Source organism: Bufo bufo, chromosome 2 (assembly GCF_905171765.1).
Source record: "Bufo bufo chromosome 2, aBufBuf1.1, whole genome shotgun sequence".
Classification (NCBI taxonomy): Eukaryota; Metazoa; Chordata; class Amphibia; order Anura; family Bufonidae; genus Bufo; species Bufo bufo.
In genome coordinates this window covers 766,308,299-766,332,373 of record NC_053390.1, presented here as the reverse complement: position 1 = coordinate 766,332,373, position 24,075 = coordinate 766,308,299, and the positions used below count along the sequence as shown (strand labels likewise).

The window sequence follows — 24,075 nt, the reverse complement described above, 5'->3', positions numbered from 1 at the left end:
ACAAGCAAGAAGCAGTGAGGGATCATGGGTACTGATGAAATAATAATCTAGAATATTCACGATTACGAAGATATAGCACTATATTCTAGATATTCGCGAATTCTCGAAGTGCCAATATTTGTGATAAAAATTCGCGATTAGAATATTCGCGATCAACACTAGGGCATAATAGGAGCAAAAAAGCACACCCATATTATGCTCATCTGAAATGATCCATTCTCTAATAACAATGTTAGGGCAGGTTCACATCACCGTTATGAATCCCATTAGTGTTTTCTGTTATAACATGGTTATAACATGGTTACAACAGAAAAAAAAACAAATCATAAGACGGAATTCAAAATGGAAACCTTTAGAGGCATTCCATTTTGTTCCATCATAGTCCTGTCGACAGAATGCCTCTAAAGTTTCCGTCTAAGGAATTCCGTTATTTTCTGTTATAATTATGTTTTAACGGAAAGCAATAACGGGATTCGTAACAGTAATCTGAACCTGCCCTTAATGAGTATCAGTTTATTAGGCATTTGACTGTTGTAATTTTGCTAGATAGCAACAGCAATATAACTTGTGTTATGCTAAAATGTCACTGAAAAGAAAAATCATGTTTTATTTTTTTGTCTTCCAAATGTAGACCAGAGAAAATATAGAAAAATGTATAATGGATGTGGAGGAAAAATTTATCAATCGTGTAAAAAGCCTTCATTCACAGAGGTAATAAAGTCTGCAAAATGATGTTTGTAATGCTCATTAGTGATGAGCAGCATAGGCAATATTCAAATTTGCAATATTTCACAAATTTTTAACTGAATATCCACAATAATTTTGCAAATTCAAGACTGCAAAAATCAGCAATGCATTTTCATTACCTATAAAGCAATTACACAAAGGCTATATACTAAATGCTATGTATGTGCAAGCCAATGACTTAACCATAAGACAGGTATAGTCACAGCATACCTTACAACTACAACCTTGTGCGCAATGAGACATTCAAGACCAGCTCTCATCTGACTGAGAGCTAGTTAGCCTCAAAGTTGCTTGATTTGAGTTGGATGGCTTGGGGGACCTGCGCCCCTAGATCATTATCATTATCATTAGGGTGACAAAAATGGTAAAAAAAAAATTTGTCTGCCAGCTAACTCTTCTTAGGAGGGCTGCATAAAAATTTTCAGTTTTCTAATTGTCCTAACATTTATATTCAATAACCTTGCTATACTGTTTTGTCATGTAAGCTCATTTAAATAAACATTGGCATATGGGAAAGACATGCAAATTAGTAGAATCTGCCTTGTTTTCCAGGTGAAACACTATTTGCATGTCTTTCCCATATGACCAGAGTCATCCGGCACGCAGTTCCGTCGCCGGAACTGCCTGCCGGATCAGGCAATCTGCATGCAAACAGACAGCATTTGTAGATGGATCCGGAAGCGAATCCGTCTCACAAATGCATTGTAAGAACGGATCTGTCTCTCCATACAGACAAACGGATCAGTTTCTTTTTTTTTTTCAAATTTTTTACCGGTCTGCGCAGACCGGAAAGACGGATCCGGCCCTAATACATTTCAATGTAAATTAATGGCAACTGATCTGGAATTTTGGACAGAGATAATATCGCGGCATGCGGCGGTATGTCCTCCATTCAAAACGCCATTCAGTGACTGAACTGATGACATCCTGATGCATTCCGAGCTGATTTATCTCCATTCAGAATGCATGGGGATAAAATTGATCAGTTCTTTTCTGGTATTGAGCCCCTATGACAGAACTCAGTGCCGGAAAAGAAAACGGCTAGTGTGAAAGTACCTTTAGCTGGCATCCCCAAAAAAATGTTTTACAATTTTTGTCATCCTAATGATAATGATCTAGGGGCACAGGTCCCCCAAGCCATCCAACTCAAATCAAGCAACTTTGAGGCTAACTGGCTCTGTCAGATGAGAGCTGGTCTTGAATGTCTCATTGCACACAAGGCTGTCATTCTAAGGTATGCTGTGACTATACTTGTCTTATGGATAGGTCATTGGCTTGCACATACCTTGCTTTTGGCATACAGCCTTTGTGTAATTGTCTGTTATATGTTGTCTATTGTATGTTATAGGTAATGATTTATTTTCAAAATAAAATAATATAGCATCTATAAAAAAAAAAAATTATGATAGGTAGGAAAATACTAATTATTAATGATTGGTAAAATAAAAGTATGGATGATAAATAGCATAATAAGGATAGAGAGAAGTTATATACAATAAGTGAACAAAGATAGGTTTATCTAGTGATAAAAAAATCTAGAATATTCGCGATTACGAAGATATAGCACTATATTCTAGATTTTTGCGAATTCTCAAAGTGCCGATATTTGCAATAAAAATTTGTGATTAGAATATTCGCACTCGACACTAATGCTCATCATTGTCAAAACAACAGTTTTAAAGTGTTAAAATTGCCCAAATAGTTGCCATTCATTTCATTTAGATTTATATATACACATTTCTGTCTGGATGGAATGTGTGTAGTGAACTCTGTTACCAGGGACGAATCTTGCTTAACAAATTAGGTGGAAGTGAGACCCCTATTAGCAATGGAATATATAGCTTTTTTTTCAGGTGCATGCAGGCACATTTTTTAATTCAAGTGGTTTAGAAATTTGGCAGTTACATCTATATTAACCCCTTAGAGACACAGTTAATTTTCACCTTAAGGCCTCTTTCACACTGGCATGTGCGCCCCGTTGCCATATTGTGGCCAGCAAAATCCGGCCCGCAATGCACGAGCACAGTCCGTGGGGCAGCCGCAGCGGATTGCGGACCCATTCACATGAATGGGTCTGCGATCCGGCCGTACCGCAAAAAGATAGGACAAGATAGGATAGAACGGAAGTACGGGACGAAACCCCACGGAAGCACTCAGTAGTGCTTCCGTAGGGTTCCGTTCCGTGGTTCTGTTCCGCACCATTCCGCATCTCCGGATTTGTGGACCCATTCAAGTGAATGGGTCCGCATCCGTGATGCGGAATGCCCACGGAACGGCACCCATGTATTGCGGATCCGCAAATACGGTCCGCAATACGTCAATGGGGCGCACACGCCAGTGTGAAAGAGGCCTAAGACTTTGCCAAATGTTGCAAATCTGGCATGCCACTTTATATGGTAATAACTCGGGAACGCTTTTACATATCTAAGCAATTCTGAGACTGTTTTCGCATGACTAGAGTTGAGCGGACACCTGGATGTTCGGGTTCGACGGGTTCGGCCGAACTTCACAAAAAAGTTCGAGTTCGGGACCCGAACTTGACCCCGAACCCTATTGAAGTCAATGGGGACCTGAACTTTTGAGTACTAAAATGGCTGTAAAAATGTCATGGAAAGGGCTAGAGGGCTGCAAATGGCAGCAAAATGTGGTTAAGAGCATGGCAAGTGCTCTGCAAACAAATGTGGATAGGGAAATGACTTTAAATAACATAAAATATGTAAAAATAAAATATAATAATCGTGATCTAGGACGAGGTTCATATGGAGTAGGAGGTTGAGGAGGCGGTGGATGTGACGGTGTAGGTGGAAGCGGCGGTGGAGGAGGAGGAGGTAGCCTACACTGCTTTTTGGATTTAAATAAATTTTTATTTTTTTAAATTAGGCTACACCACAAAAAATTGGGAAATATAACCTCTGATAACCCCTTGCAGTCGTGCTAAACAAAGGTTCAGTCAATACACTGGCTGCAGGGCAGGCCAGCACCTCCAAGGGGTAAAGGGCAAGCTCAGGCCATGTGCCCAATTTGGAGACCCAGAAGTTTCAGGGGCTGACCCCTGTCAGTCAGTTCATGTAGGCGTGTGCACACTTACTTCCCCACCATGTTGCACATCCCCGTGATGTTCACGATCCAATTTAATATCTGCTCTATCAACTTTCGATGTTCTTTTCTGCGCCTACCATGTTGATCACGGTTAGCGGCGAATCAGGGTTCCACGCCGGAGAGGGAGCGTGAGAAAGAGAGACCACATCTAAGGGGGATTAATGGATGAAATTTAATTGTGATCGAGCGGAAAGGTGGGAGAAGCTATTTAAACGGAAGAATTGAAGGAAAAGAAGGGGGCGCGCAGCAATTACCCACTCCCGACTCGGCGAGGTAGTGACGATAAATAACAATACAGGACTCTTAAGATGCCCTGTTATTGGAATGATTAATAAAAAATGATAGGGAATGTCACTGTGGTATTTTGGATTTGGAAACGTTAGCCAGGAGAGGCCCTGCTGCCGCTTTGTTGACTCTAGATAACTTCTGCCTGATCGCACGTCCCTGTGACGTCCACCATCTATTTGGATATCTTCTCTATCAACTTTTGATGTTCTTTTCTGAACCTACCATGTTGATCACGGTTATCGGAGAATCAGGGTTCCACGCCGGAGAGGGAGCGTGAGAAAGGGAGACCTCATCCAAGGGAGGTCAATGGCTGTAATGGTATGAAGCGGAAATGTGGGACAAGTTATTAAAGCAGAAGGATCGAATGAAAGGGCCAATTAAAGACGAATTTTAGAAATTTAAGTCCCTGTCACCTATGCAGAGCAGGGGTTTTTCATCGCCAGAAATGGGTTAATGTCACCCACCAATGGAACAGATTATTTTTAAAAATTTCGGTCCCTGTCACCTATGCAGAGCAGGGGTTTATTCACGGAAAAAATTGTAAAATGTCACCCAAGAATGTAACAGAAAAAATTGTGAAATTTATTAACCTGTCTACTAGGTATAGCAGTGGTATATCACACCCAAAAATTTGTGAATTTCACCCAAAAATGTAACAGACAAATTAGTGAATTTTTTTACATGTCTACTAGGTATATCACACCCAATAATTTGTGAATTTCACCTGAAAATTTAACAGACAAATTAGTGAAATAACATGAAATAAAATTAAATACGTACAAATAAAAAAATAAAAACTTGATTTAATAGGTGGAGGTCCATATGGAGTAGAAGTTTGAGGAGGTGTTGGACGTAGCGGTGTAGGTGGAAGCAGCGGTGGATGAGGACGAGGTAGCCAACACTGGCTTTTGGTTATTATTTTTTTATATTTTTTTAAATTAGGGTACACTCCAAAAGAGTGTGAAATATACAAAATACAAGAATGAGCAATTGTGCTGTAGTATAACAATGGCTGGTTAGTGCCGGTATACATGTCTATTCTTCACAAGGTACGGACAAGTCCTGTGGGATCCATGCCTGGTTCATTTTAATGAACGTGAGCTTGTCCACATTGGCTGTGGACAGGCGGCTGTGCTTGTCTGTGATAATGCCCCCTGCCGTGCTAAACACACGTTCAGATAATACACTGGCTGCAGGGCAGGCCAGTACCTCCAAGGCATAAAGGGCAAACTCAGGCCATGTGCCCAATTTGGAGACCCAGAAGTTGAAGGGGGCAGACCCGTCATTCAGTACTTGTAGGCGTGTGCACATATACTGCTCCACCATGTTGGTGAAATGCTGCCTCCTGCTAAGACGTTTCGTATCAGCTGGTGGTGCTGGTTATTGTGGCATGCTGACAAAGCTTTTCCAAATTTTGGCCATGCTAACCCTGCCTTCTGAGGTGCTTGCGGTGTCCCAGCTGCATTGGCGACCTCCTCCTCCTCCTCTGCCTTCGCCTTGTGCTTCCACTGTGCCCCCGCTGTCAGGTGGGAATGCCACCAGCAGCGCGTCTACCAGCATGCGCTTGTACTCGCGCATCTTACGATCACACTCCAGTGAGGGAATTAAGGACGGTACGTTGTCCTTGTAACGGGGATCCAGCAGAGTTGCCACCCAGAAATCAGCACAAGTTAGAATGTGGGCAACTCGTCGGTCGTTGCGGAGACACTGCAGCATGTAATTGCTCATGTGTGCCAGGCTGCCCAGAGGCAACGAAAAGCTGTCCTCTGTGGGAGGTGTATCATCTGTGTCCTCTGTATCCCCCCAACAACGCACCAGTGATGGCCATGAGCTGGTCTGGGTGCCACCCTGCTGTGAACATGGTTCCTCCTCCTCCATCTCCTCCACCTCGTCATCCTCCAGAACTGTGCCCTGGCCGGACAATTGTGTACCTGGAGTTTGTGGGTGCAGGAACCCACCCTCGGAGCCACTTGTGAATGACTGGCCGGAAACCCTATGAAATGATCCCTCTTCCTCCTCCTCCTGTGCCACATCCTCTTCCATCATCGCTAGCAGCGTTTTTTCAAGGAGGCATAGAAGTGGGATAGTAACGCTGAGAATGGCGTTATCGGCAGTGACCATGTTGGTGGAGTACTCGAAACAGCGCAACAAGGAACACGGGTCTGGCATGGAGGCCCAGTCATTGGTGGTGAAGTGGTGCTGTTCAGCAGAGCGACTCACCCGTGCGTGCTGCAGCTGAAACTCCACTATCGCCTGCTGCTGCTCGCACAGTCTGGCCAGCATGTGCAAGGTGGAGTTCCATCTTGTGTGCACATCGCATATAAGGCGGTGAGTGGGAAGGCCGAAGTTACGCTGCAGCGCTGACAGGCGAGCAGCAGCAGGGTGAGAACGCCGAAAGCGCGCACAGACGGCCCACACTTTATGCAGCAGCTCTGACATATCGGGGTATTTTTTAAGGAATCTCTGCACCACCAAAAGTACATGCGCCAGGCAAGGGATGTGCGTCAAACCGGCTAGTCCCAGAGCTGCTACGAGATTTCGCCCATTATCGCACACCACCATGCCGGGCTTGAGGCTCACTGGCACCAACCACACATCGGTCTGTTGTTTAAGGCCCGTCCACAGCTCCTGCGCGGTGTGGGGTTTGTCCCCCAAACAGATACGTTTTAAAATATATTTTTGTAGAGCTGGTTGTTACGGATGTGGTGATACCTAATATATATACTTTTCTTATTTATTTTATTTTAACACGATAATAGCATATTTGAAACAAAAAAAATGATGTTTTAGTGTCTCCATTTTCTGAGAGCTATATTTTATTTATTTTTTTTAAGCGATTTTTGAGGTGACAGTTTTATTGGTACCATTTTGTGGGACATACAACTTTTCTATCGCTTGGTGTTGCACTTTTTGTGATGTAAGTTGACAAATGCTTTTTTTTAATGGTGTTTGTCGGACGGGGTGGATCATGTGATATATTTATATAGCCGGTCGTTACAGACGCGGCAATACCTAATATGTGTGTTTCTTCTTCTTTTTTTTATTATACAATCTGTGGAAAGGGGCATTTTTTTACTTTTAAATTTTTTTTTTATTTCTGTCCCACTCTGGGACTTCAACTTTTGAGGGTCTGACCCTCTCTGCAATGCATTACAATACATCTGTATTGTAATGCATTGCCTTTTAGTGTATTACACTGAGTAATACAGTAACAGGTTGCCTAGCAGACAGGACCTGGGGCTGGATCTCCTGGGCACTCATAGAAGGCAGGTCCCGATGCCATGCAAGGCATTGGGCAGCCTCTGCATGGCATTGGGCTGCCTTGTCACCCATCGGGTCCACCCCACAGCAGCGCGGGACCCGATGGGCTCCCTCACCCGCAGCAAACCCCTTATATTTTGCGGTCAGTGCGGACCGCGGCATAGAAGGGGTTAATCCGCCGGCATCGGCTTTCACAGTGAGGCCGGCGGATACATCAGGGCCCGGTTATCAGTGACTGCCGGGCCCCTGCAGTGATGGGGCATGCACCGATCAGGTGCCGGCCCGATCACCATGATGTACTATTACGCCAAGATGCGGGAAGTCACTGACTTCCATGATGTAATAGTACATCATATGTCAGGAAGGGGTTAAAAGTGTTCCCAAACAAATGAAAAATAAAGATTACTTAAACTATCAGCTGTGTCACACGATTTTTGTGTATTTCCTCATATATCTCCAGCTAATCAGCAGGGGGCTGGTACCTGAGCGCTCACTACCTGCTCTCTACTAACTAGTCCTACACTGTAGTGTTATTATGTAATTGTCATTAGGTATCTACAGACAAGTACATGTGCACACACTGCTTAATTATTAAGTATTTTGAAATTACTGTATTATTTTTTTTTGTTTTTTTGTGAATTAATACATCATGATTAAATATGAGGGCATCTAAAGTTAAAATAGTCAATAAAATAATTAATAAATAAATAGATAAGATAATAGAATTGATTTAAGTTTCTCCTTATAGTAGAAAATGAAATAGTAGGGGGCGGAGCCTGACCGCATTGCTGCATGGCCGCTCAAGTCTGAACTCCTTGTGAATACTGGCTGTTTCACCCCTAATTAAGCACTCCATCTGATCAGCAATGGGGAAAATCGGCAAAGGAAAGCAGGGGGACATCGCTGAAGCTACCCCGATCCGCTCAAGACAACTGGACATGGAGAAATTCCTGCGCAAAAACTCCAAACCAGCCGCGTCTAGCGAGGCCAAGATGGCGCCGTGCACCACACGCGATTCTGAAGAGGAAAAGCTCTCGGATACAGGTAGCGTCCCAGACATACCGAAGCACAGACATGCCCAGAGAGAAACCCCTATATCGAAATCTGTCCTCAGAGACGTGCTAGAGGCAGCCCTGTCACCCCTAAAAAAGGACTTATCAGATATAAAAGAAGACCTGCGCCACCTAGGTCACAGAGTAGTGGCGCTAGAAAACACCCAGGACGCCATACTGTCCTATGGCGAGAAAACCAGTGAAGCATTGGCAACACACAAAGCCCTACTAAATGAAGCGCTACTCAAATTAGAAGACCAGGAAAATCACAGCCACAGGCGCAACTTGCGGATACGTGGAATACCTGAGTCAGTAACTGCAGAGGCACTTTCAAAAGTCACCAGGGAACTTTTCACCACATTTTTAGGCCCAGAGAGGGCAGCCCACATTGTCATTGAAAGAATCCACAGGGCCTTGCGTCCTAAGCCCAAGGCGAACGAGCCGCCATGTGACACGATATGCGGCCTTTTAAACTAAGTCGATACATCTGCCATACTAAAAAGCTGCAGAGAATCCGACTCGCTCAAATATGAGCAAGCAGACATACTAATGTTTCAAGATCTGGCCACCTCTACCATGGCCAAGCGCAGAATCCTCAAACCCCTTCTAGAGGTGCAGAAACCATCAGCGACACCATTCTGCTGGCTCTATCCATTTGGTCTCGTAATCACCAAGAACGGCAAACAAATAACCATCAGGTCGCCTCAAGAACCTATAGCTGCTTGGAGAATTTTGGGGCTTACCTCCATAGACATCCCCTCCTGGATGCCTGCGGACCAAGGCAAACCGCTACCATGTCCACCTCTTTCAGACCCCTGGAAACTAGTGTCACCAGGAAAGACGGATAAAACCCAGAAGAGCCGCACGCCCAGAAACTCAACCTGATTCTTCCCGTCTCACCTCAAGGGATTAAAGCATCCACGCAGCAGGAGACGGAACTGGTAACCCGTAGGGACTCCGACATCTTTACCTGGACCACCACAGGTCTTTGCCCGATCTTCAAGCATACCATCCGCATTCCTAAGGTACCACGCAGTTACCCGGGCTCCACTAGGTCACTGCGACGTCTCACCGGTCCGCTGTTGCTGCTGTGACACCCAGATGGACATATCATATTATATTCTGTCATCTCCTATACATCTTTTTACTGTTTTATTTCTGCACTGATGCTGAGAAAGCTTTTGACTGGGTCAGCTAGCAATATATGTCGGCTGCCTTGTCGAGATTCGGCATATCATACCAGTTTATACGGTCAATTTTCACACTCTACTCGGCCCCCTCTGCCAGAGTCAAGATTAATGGGACCCTATCCTCCCCTTCCATATACTCAATGGGACGAGGCAGGGCTGCCCACTGTCACCAACCCTATTCGTACTGGTTATGGAAACCCTGCTCTATAAAATTAGACAAGATCCACTGATTAAAGGACTTACAGGTGGGACACACAACCATCTCACAGCCGCTTTCGCTGATGACCTACTCATAATGACCTCCAACCCACAAACATCCTTCCCCAGACTCCTTTCAATTTTCAATGAGTTTGGCTTCATCTCCAACTTTAAAATAAACTACAATAAATCAGTGGCCCTCAACATTTCCTGCCATGCCTCTATTGTCAATGCACTGAAACGATCCACCCCCTTTACCTGAGCACCTCAAAGCGTACAATACCTTGGAATCCATCTCTAAGCAAATCCCAAAGACCTTTACACTCTCAACTACACACCGCTCTTACAGTCAACACGCTCACACATCAAGTCCTTAAAAATCCCGTTCATATCCTGGATAGGTAGAAAAAAATGCCTTAAAACATACATAGTGCCCAAATTTACATACCTACTCCAGGCCCTCCCTATCTGGCTCCCCCTCACCTTTTTTTCTGATGTACGAAGGTTGTGGTCTATCTTCCTCTGGGGTTGGAGATCCCCCAGAATCGCATACTCCCTCCTGACGAGATTTGGTGGCTTTGGACTACCAGACATCCACCAATACTATAAAGCAGAACAACTGAGTAAATGTCTAACCTTACTATCCCGGCACTCACCAAGTCTGTGCTCACAACTAGAGAGACACCTTCGGACTAATAAGGAGAGGCTTACACTATGTGGGATCCGACACCATTCACATAATGACTCTTCCTCCCCAACTCTGTCGCGGAGCATGTTGGTTGAGTGGTCTAAGATCTACAAGACACAAGGGATCAGGTTCCCCCACCCGAACCTCCCGCTAAACATTCTGCAAACATATATCCACCCCAACTTGACGGAGCACTCAGGTGTGTGGTCTCTCCTGACTAACCACACACTCCGTGAGGTTTCTAAGCCAGATAGCTGAACCAACTGGAGTGGCATCCTTAACCTTCGTAGAGTGTAGGGAGCCCCATTCCTGCATCTACTCAATTTTAAGAGAGACGTCAGACGTCTTACCAGACCCCCCGCTCACCAGGTAGAAGTGTCCTGGGCCGACAAGCTACTAGATGCACCCCAGCTTCCTAAACAACTACTTTCCCTTTCATATAAACTACTTTTGTCTTCTGTGCCACCCAGACTATCCTTTCTGGATCCGCGGGAGAGGGAACACTCGATCAAACTCACAGACCTGGAAAAGGCCTTCATCCTGAAACACTCACATGGATTTAATAGATGCATTAAAATACACAAAAACGTGTACAAATTGTTTTCCAGGTGGTACAAGACCCCGCAATACTTGCACAAAATCAATCCAGAAATCTCAAGCTCATGTTGGAGATGCTGTCTGGGGGTGGGCTCCCTCTCCCACATATGGTGGTCTTGCCCAGTCTTGATGCCCTTTTGGAACGAATTGTGCTCAACAATTAATAATATATGCTCCATAAACATATCACTAGACCCCAAATTTATACCCTTTGGTGCCCAAACGAGACCATCACCCCTTTCAAACATAACCTCCCTACCATGCTTATCACAGCAGCACGCCTACTCATCCCATTTTTGTGGAGAAGCAGCTCCGCTCCCAATACATTAATATGGGCTGAGAAGGTCGACCAAATCTACCACTTTGAAGAACTCGCCCCCCCCGGGAAACCCACTCTCGCCATAAGTTCCTGAAGATCTGGGAACCCTGGAGGGTACACAGGAACTTCCATTAATGAATGACCACCCTGTTTATCACCCTTAAAACAAAGTTTCTACCAGCAGCTCTTATATCATACACCCCCATCTACACAGATGGGGCCTCTTTTAAACGATATCTCCAACAACTTCCCCCCTCTCCCCTTCCCCACTATATTCTCACCTCCCTCACCCCCCTCACTGTTCTCTTGTTGTGTTTCTATAGCACCCATCTTTTTAGACCTGATGTTGTGCAATCGTCCAACTAAGTTGAATCTTTGTGATCCCAGTCTGTAACTGTAATTGCTACTGTACCAGACATTGTAAGAGTGATTGCAATTGTAAAAAACTCTTGTAACATTGTCATTACCAACGTATGTTCAAATGTATGTGACTGTTTGGATTGCCTATTTGAAAAAAAAGAGATTTGGCAAAAAAAAGAAAATGAAATAGTACAGTTCCGTATAAGAATTCAGTGTTCATGTTCTTTCACAACTAATTGGAAATGTTGCGCGGGTGAAGAAAAAGCCTGCCGCTACTCTGAAGTCGGAGTCCGTGCGCATGCAGAACAGCGCAGGGAATCGATGGGTGAGGCATGCAGCGTCAGAGGTAGGTAATAGGAGGAGCGGGGATCTCTTAAATAGGACAAATCAGAGCCCATATTGCTGAAGATAGAAATCCCACAGGACAAGAATGAGACCAGTGATTCACTGGGGATGCTACTGACGTCATCAGAAGAGGGTTTATAGAGTCATCCCTGCCCCTTTCAAACACACTTTGCCCGAATCCCCTGATGACGCCACTTTATCTGGTGAATAATGTTGGGGGCAGTGTTTGAGCAGTTTTTAAGTAGTGTGTGCACGTGTACTTGTGTGTAGATACCTAATGAGAATTATATAATAACACTACAGTGTAGGACTAGCAGTGTAGGACTAGCTAGAGCAGGTAATATGCACATAGGTACTAGCCCCCTGCTGATTAGCTGGAGAAATATGAGGAAATACACAAAAATCATGTGACACAGCTGATAGTTTTAATAATCTTTATTTTTCATTTGTTTGGGAACACTTTTAAACACTTTTAAATAAGCACACATTAAACGTTATGTTTTAATAATTGGCATATGAAACAAATAGGGCAACTATGGGTTTTTAGGACCGCTTGTAAATATATTTAGTATGCAGTGGAAAGTGGCTTTGTAGAAATTACAGTACAGGGCCTGAGAGCTGGAATGCCGGTGCTTGTGAGTAGCTTGCTGTGGTGAACTTCAGTGCTGACAGTACCGCACCTAGGACTTTTAGAGAAATACTGTTTAGTTAGTGCCCAAACGAGCAGGATTTGATTTGTGTTTTGCCTGAAATGTAAAGGCCCTTTATTTAGTGTATATCTCTTTTAGGCTACTTTCACACCAGCATTTTTGCTGGATACGGCAGGGTTCAGCAAAAACACTTCCGTTACTGATAATACAACCATTTGCATCCTGACTGCATGTCAGAACTGCACTGTGTGCCATCACTCTAACTCAGGGGCAGACACAGAACCCTTCCTCCCATCCAAAATAAAAAAAACATCTTGTTAACCCCTTAGTGACGAGTGACGTACTATCACGATGGCTGTGCTTGGTCAATCAGATCTGAGCATCCAATCGCAGTGCGTCCTGCTTGCCGGCAGGGGAAAAAAAATCACCCAGCGCAGCTCCGATCTCCTCATTATGAATTACAATCCAGGAGATCAGAGCTGCACTGCCCTGGTCTCCAGTCAGAGTGCCACAAGTGAATAAACACACCACAGTGCCCCAAACACACACTGTTCCCCTAACACCCTATCCTCCAACCACCCTTCCTCCCCAAAGAACTTCAGTGTTTTTTTGGTTTTGTTTTTATAAAATAGTGTAGTATATAGGTCAATAGGTAGCTTGAAATAGTTGACGTTAGTGTTAGAGTTAGGCGTTTGTAAAAATAAAATAAAAAATTATATAATTAAAAATAAAATATATTAAAAAATTACTGGTAATTAGATAGTTTTAGTTAGTTCGCCAGAGTACTGGCAGTTATCTAGAAATAGTTTAGGCATTTGAAAAAAATAAAATAAAAAAATATACAAATATACAAAAATAATATATATAAAATTACTGGTAATTAGCCGTAGTTAGTTAGCCTAAATACTGGCAGTTAGATAGAAATAGTTCAGAGTAGTGTTAGGCCTCATGCACACGGCACTTGAATGGGTCCGCAATCTGGAGCTGCGGTGTGGAATGGAGGCACGGAACCCCACGGAAGCACTACGGAGTGCTTCCGTGGTGTTTCTGTCCATGCCTCTGTGGACGGATCACTGACCCACTCAAGTTAAATAGGTCTCGATCTGTCCCGGCCGGCGCATGGACGTTGCCCGTGCATTAGGGACCGCAAATTGCGGTCCCCAATGCACGGAACGGCCGCACAATGGCCGTGTGCATGAGGCCTTAGGGTAAGAGGTTTGAAAAAAATTAAATAAAATCAAAAAAATACATACAGTCAGGTCCATAAATATTGGGACATCGACACAATTCTAACATTTTTGGCTCTATACACCACCACAATTGATTTGAAATGAAACGAACAAGATGTGCTTTAACTGCAGACTGTCGGCTTTAATTTGAGGATATTTACATCCAAATCAGGTGAACATAGAAACATAGAAACATAGAATGTGTCGGCAGATAAGAACCATTTGGCCCATCTAGTCTGCCCAATATACTGAATACTATGGATAGCCCCCGGCCCTATCTTAGATGAAGGATGGCCTTATGCCTATCCCATGCATGCTTAAACCCCTTCACTGTATTTGCAGCTACCACTTCTGCAGGAAGGCTATTCCATGCATCCACTACTCTCTCAGTAAAGTAATACTTCCTTATATTACTTTTAAACCTTTGCCCCTCTAATTTAAAACTGTGTCCTCTTGTGGTAGTTTTTCTTCTTTTAAATATGCTCTCCTCCTTTACCGAGTTGATTCCCTTTATGTATTTAAAAGTTTCTATCATATCCCCTCTGTCTCTTCTTTCTTCCAAGCTATACATATTAAGGTCCTTTAACCTTTCCTGGTAAGTTTTATCCTGCAATCCATGTACTAGTTTAGTAGCTCTTCTCTGAACTCTCTCTAGAGTATCTATATCCTTCTGGAGATATGGCCTCCAGTACTGCGCACAATACTCCAAGTGAGGTCTCACCAGTGTTCTGTACAGCGGCATAAGCACTTCACTCTTTCTACTGCTTATACCTCTCCCTATACATCCAAGCATTCTGCTGGCATTTCGTGCTGCTCTATTACATTGTCTTCCCACCTTTAAGTCTTCTCTTCCCACCTTTAAGTTTAAGTGTAGGAATTACAACAGTTTACATATGTGCCTCCCACTTGTTAAGGGACCAAAAGTAATGGGACAGAATAATAATCATAAATCAAACTTTCATTTTTTTAATACTTGGTTGCAAATACTTTGCAGTCAGTTACAGCCTAAAGTCTGGAACGCATAGACATCACCAGACGCTGGGTTTCATCCCTGGTGATGCTCTGCCAGGCCTCTACTGCAACTGTCTTCAGTTCCTGCTTGTTCTTGGGGCATTTTCCCTTCAGTTTTGTTTTTAGCAAGTGAAATGCATGCTCAATCGGATTCAGGTTCGGTGATTGACTTGGACATTGCATAACATTCCACTTCTTTCCCTTAAAAAACTCTTTGGTTGCTTTTGCAGTATGCTTTTGGTCATTGTCCATCTGCACTGTGAAGCGCTGTCCAATGAGTTCTGAAGCATTTGGCTGAATATGAGCAGATAATATTGCCCGAAACACTTCAGAATTCATCCTGATGCTTTTGTCAGCAGTTACATCATCAATAAATACAAGACAACCAGTTCCATTGGCAGCCATACATGCCCACGCCATGACACTACCACCACCATGCTTCACTGATGAGGTGGTATGCTTAGGATCCTGAGCAGTTCCTTTCCTTCTCCATACTCTTCTCTTCCCATCACTCTGGTACAAGTTGGTCTTGGTCTCATCTGTCCATAGGATGTTGTTCCAGAACTGTGAAGGCTTTTTTAGATGTCGTTTGGCAAACTCTAATCTGGCCTTCCTGTTTTTAGGCTCACCAATGGTTGACATCTTGTGGTGAACCCTCTGTATTCACTCTGGGGAAGTCTTCTCTTGATTGTTGACTTTGACACACATACACCTACCTCCTGGAGAGTGTTCTTGATCTGGCCAACTGTTGTGAAGGGTGTTTTCTTCACCAGGGAAAGAATTCTTTGCTTATCCACCACAGTTATTTTCAGTGGTCTTCCGGGTCTTTTGGTGTTGCTGAGCTCATCGGTGCATTCCTTCTTTTTAAGAATGTTCCAAACAGTTGTTTTGGCCGCACCTAATATTTTTACTATCTCTCTGATGGGTTTGTTGTGTTTTTTAAGCCTAATGATGGCTTGCTTCACTGATAGTGACAGCTCTTTGGATCTCATCTTGAGAATTGACAGCAACAGATTCCAAATGCAAATAGCACACTTGAAATGAACTCTAGACCTTTTATCTGCTCATTGTAATTGGGATAATGAGGGAATAACACACACCTGGCCATGGAACAGCTGAGAAGCCAATTGTCCTATTACTTTTGGTCCCTTAACAAGTGGGAAGCACATATGCAAACTGTTGTAATTCCTACACTGTTCACCTGATTTGGATGTAAATACCCTCAAATTAAAGATGACAGTCTGCAGTTAAAGCACATCTAGTTTGTTTCATTTCAAATCCATTGTGGTGGTGTATAGAGCCAAAAATGTTAGAATCGTGTTGATGTCCCAATATTTATGGACCTGACTGTATATACAAAAATTATATATATATATACACTCACCTAAAGAATTATTAGGAACACCATACTAATACGGTGTTGGACCCCCTTTTGCCTTCAGAACTGCCTTAATTCTACGTGGCATTGATTCAACAAGGTGCTGATAGCATTCTTTAGAAATGTTGGCCAATATTGACAGGATAGCATCTTGCAGTTGATGGAGATTTGAGGGATGCACATCCAGGGCACGAAGCTCCCGTTCCACCACATCCCAAAGATGCTCTATTGGGTTGAGATCTGGTGACTGTGGGGGCCATTTTAGTACAGTGAACTCATTGTCATGTTCAAGAAACCAATTTGAAATGATTCGAGCTTTGTGACATGGTGCATTATCCTGCTGGAAGTAGCCATCAGAGGATGGATACATGTTGTCATTCTGTTTACGCCAAATTCGGACTCTACCATTTGAATGTCTCAACAGAAATCGAGACTCATCAGACCAGGCAACATTTTTCCAGTCTTCAACAGTCCAATTTTGGTGAGCTCGTGCAAATTGTAGCCTCTTTTTCCTATTTTTAGTGGAGATGAGTGGTACCCGGTGGGGTCTTCTGCTGTTGTAGCCCATCCGCCTCAAGGTTGTGCGTGTTGTGGCTTCACAAATGCTTTGCTGCATACCTCGGTTGTAACGAGTGGTTATTTCAGTCAACGTTGCTCTTAAATCAGCTTGAATCAGTCGGCCCATTCTCCTCTGACCTCTAGCATCCACAAGGCATTTTTGCCCACAGGACTGCCGCATACTGGATGTTTTTCCCTTTTCACACCATTCTTTGTAAACCCTAGAAATGGTTGTGCGTGAAAATCCCAGTAACTGAGCAGATTGTGAAATACTCAGACCGGCCCGTCTGGCACCAACAACCATGCCACGCTCAAAATTGCTTAAATCACCTTTCTTTCCCATTCTGACATTCAGTTTGGAGTTCAGGAGATTGTCTTGACCAGGACCACACCCCTAAATGCATTGAAGCAACTGCCATGTGATTGGTTGACTAGATAATTGCATTAATGAGAAATAGAACAGGTGTTCCTAATAATTCTTTAGGTGAGTGTATATATATATATTATCACCTCAGACAATGTGCTGACAACAAGACGCAAGTGGTTTGCACGCTGTGCAATCAGAGCCTGAAGCGAGGCATAAATGTTCTCAACCTGAGCACAACCTGCATGACCAGGCATTTAAGTGCAAAGCACGAGCTGCAGTGGAGTAGACACCTCAAAAACCAAGAAAGGTCTTTGGCTCCTCTTGCTTCCTCTTCTGCTGCAGTCTTGGCCTCTTCATCCACCTCTGGAGTGACAGTGCCACCTGCCACCCCGCAAACAGAGGATCCGGCAGCAACACCACCACCTGGGTCACCAAGCATCTCCACAATGTCCCACGGAAGCGTTCAGCTCTCCATCTCACAAACACTGGAGCGTAAGAGGAAGTACCCCCTTACCCACCGGCGATCCCTAGCCCTGAATGCCAGAATTTCAAAATTACTGGCCTTTGTAATGCAGTCATTCCATCTGGTGGAGACAGAGAGTTTTAACCACTTCAGCCCCCATAGCTTAAACACCCTTAATGACCAGGCCACTTTTTACACTTCTGACCTACCCTACTTTCACCGTTTATTGCTCGGTCATGCAACTTACCACCCAAATGAATTTTACCTCCTTTTCTTCTCACTAATAGAGCTTTCATTTGGTGGTATTTCATTGCTGCTGACATTTTTACTTTTTTTGTTATTAATCGAAATTTAACGATTTTTTTGCAAAAAAATGACATTTTTCACTTTCAGTTGTAAAATTTTGCAAAAAAAAAACGACATCCATATATAAATTTTTCTCCAAATTTATTGTTCTACATGTCATTGATAAAAAAAAAATGTTTGGGTAAAAAAAAAATGGTTTGGGTAAAATTTATAGCGTTTACAAACTATGGTACAAAAATGTGAATTTCCGCTTTTTAAAGCAGCTCTGACTTTCTGAGCACCTGTCATGTTTCCTGAGGTTCTACAATGGCCAGACAGTACAAATACCCCACAAATGACCCCATTTCGGAAAGTAGACACCCTAAGATATTCGCTGATTGGCATAGTGAGTTCATAGAACTTTTTATTTTTTGTCACAAGTTAGCGGAAAATGATGATAGTGGAATATGAGACTTTGTAAGAAAAAAAAAATATCATCATTTTCCGCTAACTTGTGACAAAAAATAAAAAGTTCTATGAACTCACTATGCCAATCAGCGAATACCTTGGGGTGTCTTCTTTCCAAAATGGGGTCACTTGTGGGGTAGTTATACTGCCCTGGCATTCTAGGGGCCCTAATGTGTGGTAAGTAGTTTGAATTCAAGATGTGTAAAAAATGGCCGGTGAAATCCGAAAGGTGCTCTTTGGAATGTGGGCCCCTTTGCCCACCTAGGCTGCAAAAAAGTGTCACACATCTGGTATTGCCGTACTCGGGAGAAGTTGGGCAATGTGTTTTGGGGTGTCATTTTACATATACCCATGCTGGGTGAGATAAATATCTCGGTCAAATGCCAACTTTCTATAAAAAATGGGAAAAGATGTCTTTTGCCCAGATATTTCTCTCACCCAGCATGGGTATATGTAAAAAGACACCCCAAAACACATTTCCCAACTTCTCCTGAGTACGGTGATACCAGATGTGTGACACTTTTTTGCAGTCTAGGTGGGCAAAGGGGCCCACATTCCAAAGAGCACCTTTCGGATTTCACCGGCCATTTTTACAGATTTTGATTTCAAACCACTTCTCACGCATTCGGGCCCCTAAAATGCCAGGGCAGTATAACTACACCACAAGTGATCCCATTTTGGAAAGAAGACACCCCAAGGTATTTCATGATGGGCATAGTGAGTTCATGGAAGTTTTTATTTATTGTCACAAGTTAGTGGAATATGAGACTTTGTAAGAAAAAAATAAAAATAAAAAAATCATAATTTTCCGCTAACTTGTGACAAAAAAAAACAATTCTAGGAACTCTCCATGCCCCTCACGGAATACATTGGGGTGTCTTCTTTCCAAAATGGGGTCACTTGTGGGGTACTTATACTGCCCAGGCATTCTAGGGGCCCTAATGTGTGGTAAGTAGGTAAATGTCCTGTGAAATCCTAAAGGTGCACTTTGGAATGTGGGCCCCTTTGCCCACCTAGGCTGCAAAAAAGTGTCACACATGTGGTATCGCCGTATTCAGGAGAAGTTGGGCAATGTGTTTTAGGGTGTCTTTTCACATATACTCATGCTGGGTGAGAGAAATATCTCGGCAAAAGACAACTTTTCCCATTTTTTATCTCACCCAGCATGGGTATACGTAAAATGACACCCCAAAACACATTGCCCAACTTCTCCTGAGTACGGCGATACCAGATGTGTGACACTTTTTTGCAGCCTAGATGCACAAAGGGGCCCACATTCCTTTTATGAGGGCATTTTTAGACATTTGGATCCCAGACTTCTTCTCACGCTTTAGGGCCCCTAAAATGCCAGGGCAGTATAAATACCCCACATGTGACCCCATTTTGGAAAGAAGACACCCCAAGGTATTCAATGAGGGGCATGGCGAGTTCATAGCATTTTTTTTTTTGGCACAAGTTAGCGGAAATTGATTTATTTATTTTTTTCTCACAAAGTCTCCCATTCCGCTAACTTGGGACAAAAATTTCAATCTTTCATGGACTCAATAAGCTCCTCACGAAATACCTTGGGGTGTCTTCTTTCCGAAATGGGGTCACATGTGGGGTATTTATACTGCCCTGGCATTCTAGGGGCCCTAAAGCGTGAGAAGAAGTCTGGAATATAAATGTCTAAAAAATTTTACGCATTTGGATTCCGTGAGGGGTATGGTGAGTTCATGTGAGATTTTATTTTTTGACACAAGTTAGTGGAATATGAGACTTTGTAAGAAAAAAAATAAATAATTCCGCTAACTTGGGCCAAAAAAATGTCTGAATGGAGCCTTACAGGGGGGTGATCAATGACAGGGGGGTGATCAATGACAGGGGGGTGATCAGGGAGTCTATATGGGGTGATCACCCCCCTGTCATTGATCACCCCCCCTATAAGGCTCCATTCAGATGTCCGTATGTGTTTTGCGGATCCGATCCATGTATCCGTGGATCCGTAAAAATCATACGGATGTCTGAATGGAGCCTTACAGGGGGGTGATCAATGACAGGGGGGTGATCAATGACAGGGGGTGATTAGGGAGTGTATATGAGGTGATCACGCCCCTGTCATTGATCACCCGCCTGTAAGGCTCCATTCAGATGTCCGTATGTGTTTTGCGGATCCGATCCATGTATCCGTGGAGCCGTAAAAATCATACGGACGTCTGAACGGAGCCTTACAGGGGGGTAATCAATGACAGGGGGGTGATCAATGACAGGGGGGTGATCAGGGAGTCTATATGGGTGATCACCACCCTGTCATTGATCACCCCCCTATAAGGCTCCATTCAGATGTCCGTATGTGTTTTGCGGATCCGATCCATGTATCCGTGGATCCGTAAAAATCATACGGATGTCTGAATGGAGACTTACAGGGGGGTGATCAATGACAGGGGGGTGATCAATGACAGGGGGTGATCAGGGAGTGTATATGAGGTGATCACGCCCCTGTCATTGATCACCCGCCTGTAAGGCTCCATTCAGATGTCCGTATGTGTTTTGCGGATCCAATCCATGTATCCGTGGATCCGTAAAAATCATACGGACGTCTGAATGGAGCCTTACAGGGGGGTAATCAATGACAGGGGGGTGATCAATGACAGGGGGGTGATCAGGGAGTCTATATGGGTGATCACCCCCCTGTAAGGCTCCATTCAGACGTCCGTATGTGTTTTGCGGATCCGATCCATGTATCCGTGGATCCGTAAAAATCATACGGACGTCTGAATGGAGCCTTACAGGGGGGTGATCAATGACAGGGGGGTGATCAATGACAGGGGTGTGATCAATGACAGGGGGGTGATCAGGGAGTCTATATGGGGTGATCACCCCCCTGTCATTGATCACCCCCCTATAAGGCTCCATTCAGATGTCCGTATGTGTTTTGCGGATCCGATCTATGTATCCGTGGATCCGTAAAAATCATACGGACGTCTGAATGGAGCCTTACAGGGGGGTGATCAATGACAGGGGGTGATCAGGGAGTGTATATGAGGTGATCACGCCCCTGTCATTGATTACCCCCCTGTAAGGCTCCATTCAGACGTCCATATGTGTTTTGTGGATCCGATCCATGTATCCGTGGATCCGTAAAAATCATACGGACGTCTGAATGGAGCCTTACAGGGGGGTGATCAATGACAGGGGGGTGATCAATGACAGGGGGGTGATCAGGGAGTCTATATGGGTGATCACCCCCCTGTAAGGCTCCATTCAGACGTCCGTATGTGTTTTGCGGATCCGATCCATGTATCCGTGGATCCGTAAAAATCATACAACGTCTAAATGGAGCCTTACAGGGGGGTGATCAATGACAGGGGGGTGATCAATGACAGGGGGGTGATCAGGGAGTCTATATGGGGTAATCACCCCCCTGTCATTGATCACCCCCCTATAAGGCTCCATTTAGATGTCCGTATGTGTTTTGCGGATCCGATCCATGTATCCGTGGATCCGTAAAAATCATACAGACGTCTAAATGGAGCCTTACAGGGGGGTGATCAATGACAGGGGGGTGATCAATGACAGGGGGTGATCAGGGAGTGTATATGAGGTGATCACGCCCCTGTCATTGATCACCCCCCTGTAAGGCTCCATTCAGACGTCCGTATGTGTTTTGCGGATCGATCCATGTATCCGTGGATCCTTAAAAATCATACGGACGTCTGGAGCCTTACAGGTGGGTGATCAATGACAGAGGGTGATCAGGGAGTGTATATGAGGTGATCACCCCCCTGTCATTCATCACCCCCCTGTAAGGCTCCATTCAGATGTCCGTATGTGTTTTGCGGATCCGATCCATGTATCTGTGGATCCGTAAAAATCATACGGACGTTTGAATGGAGCCTTACAGGGGGGTGATCAATGACAGGGGGGTGATCAATGTCAGGGGGGTGATCAGGGAGTCTATATGGGGTGATCGGGGGTGATCAGTGGTTCATAAGGGGTTAATAAGTGACAGGGGGGTGTAGTGTAGTGGTGTGTGGTGCTACTTTACTGAGCTGCCCGTGTCCTCTGGTGGTCAATCCAAGCAAAAGGGACCACCAGATGACCAGGTAGCAGGTATATTAGACGCTGTTATCAAAAAAATCACATCTCCAGCCTGCCAGCGAACGATCGACGCTGGCAGGCTGGAGATCCACTCGCTTACCTTCCGTTCCTGTGAACGCGCGCGCTTGTGTGCGCGCGTTCACAGGAAATCTCAGCTATCGCGAGAGGACGCGTATATGCGTCCACCCAGAGTAACAGGACCGCCGCAAAGACGCAATCCTGCGTACGGCGGTCCTGAGGAGGTTAAAGGCCTTATGGTGGTGGCTGTCCCACAGTATGTCGTGCCCAGCCGCCACTACTTTTCCAGGCGAGCCATCCCTTCCTTGCAGAACCAAGTGGGCGACAAAATCAGGTGTGCACTGCGCAATGCCATCTGTGGCAAGGTGCACCTCACTACAGATACGTGGACCAGTAAGCACGGTCAGGGACGTTATATCTCCATAACAGCACACTGGGTAAATGCAGTGGTGGCTGGGCCTGAGGCAGATAGCAGTTTGGCGCATGTCATTCCACCACCAAGGATTGCAGGACGCTTCAGTTTGCATCCTGTTGCTTCCTCCTCCTACTCTGCTTCCTCATCCTCTACTGGCTCCTCATCCGGTCAGCGTAACACCTTCACCACCAACTTCAGCACAGCCAGGGGTAAACGACAGCAGGCAGTTTTAAAACTTATCTGTTTGGGGGACAAACCCCACACCTCGCAGGAGCTGTGGGCAGACCTTGAACAACAGAACAATGAGTGGTTGGTGCCAGTGAGCCTCAAGCCTGGCCTGGTAGTGTGCGATAATGTGTGAAATCTCATAGCAGCTCTGGGACTAGCCGGTTTGACGCACATATCTTGCCTGGCGCATGTGCTGGTGCAGAGATTCCTTAAAAATTACCCCGCTATGTCAGAGCTGCTGCATAAAGTGCGGGCCGTCTGTGCGTGCTTTCGGCGTTCTCACCCTGCTGCTGCTCGCCTGTCAGCGCTGCAGCATAACTTTGGGCTTCCACCTTGCACATGCTGGCCAGACTGTGCGAGCAGCAGCAGGCGAAAGTGGAGTTTCAGTTGCAGCACGCACGGGTGAGTCGCTCTGAGGAACAGCACTACTTTACCAATGACTGGGCCTCCATGTGAGACCTGTGTTCCTTGTTCTCAGCGTTACTATAACACTTCTATGCCTTCTTGAAAAAACTCTGTTGGCATTGATGGAAGAGGATGTGGCACAGCAGGGGGAGGAGGAGGAGGGATCATTTCGTAGGGTTTCTGGCCAGTCATTCACAAGTGGCTTAGAGGGTGGGTTCCTGCACCCACAAACGCCAGGTACACAATTGTCCTGCCAGAGCACAGTTCTGGAGGATGACGAGGTGGAGCATGAGGAGGAGGAGATGGAGGAGGAGGAACCTTGTTCACAGCAGGGTGGCACCCAGACCAGCTCATGGCCATCAGTGTTGCATGGCTG

General features: G+C 44.7%; 1 protein-coding gene across 2 annotated transcripts in view; it reads left to right on the top strand.

Annotated features, from left to right (window-relative positions):
- The window catches only part of LOC120990317, a 563,944-nt gene that overhangs the window by 526,282 nt on the left and 13,587 nt on the right, over positions 1-24,075 (top strand). For both annotated transcript variants that reach the window (XM_040419049.1, XM_040419048.1), the window contains exon 21: positions 632-711. In XM_040419049.1, the coding sequence (XP_040274983.1) occupies positions 632-711 (80 nt within the window). The remainder of the gene's footprint in view (positions 1-631; positions 712-24,075) is intronic.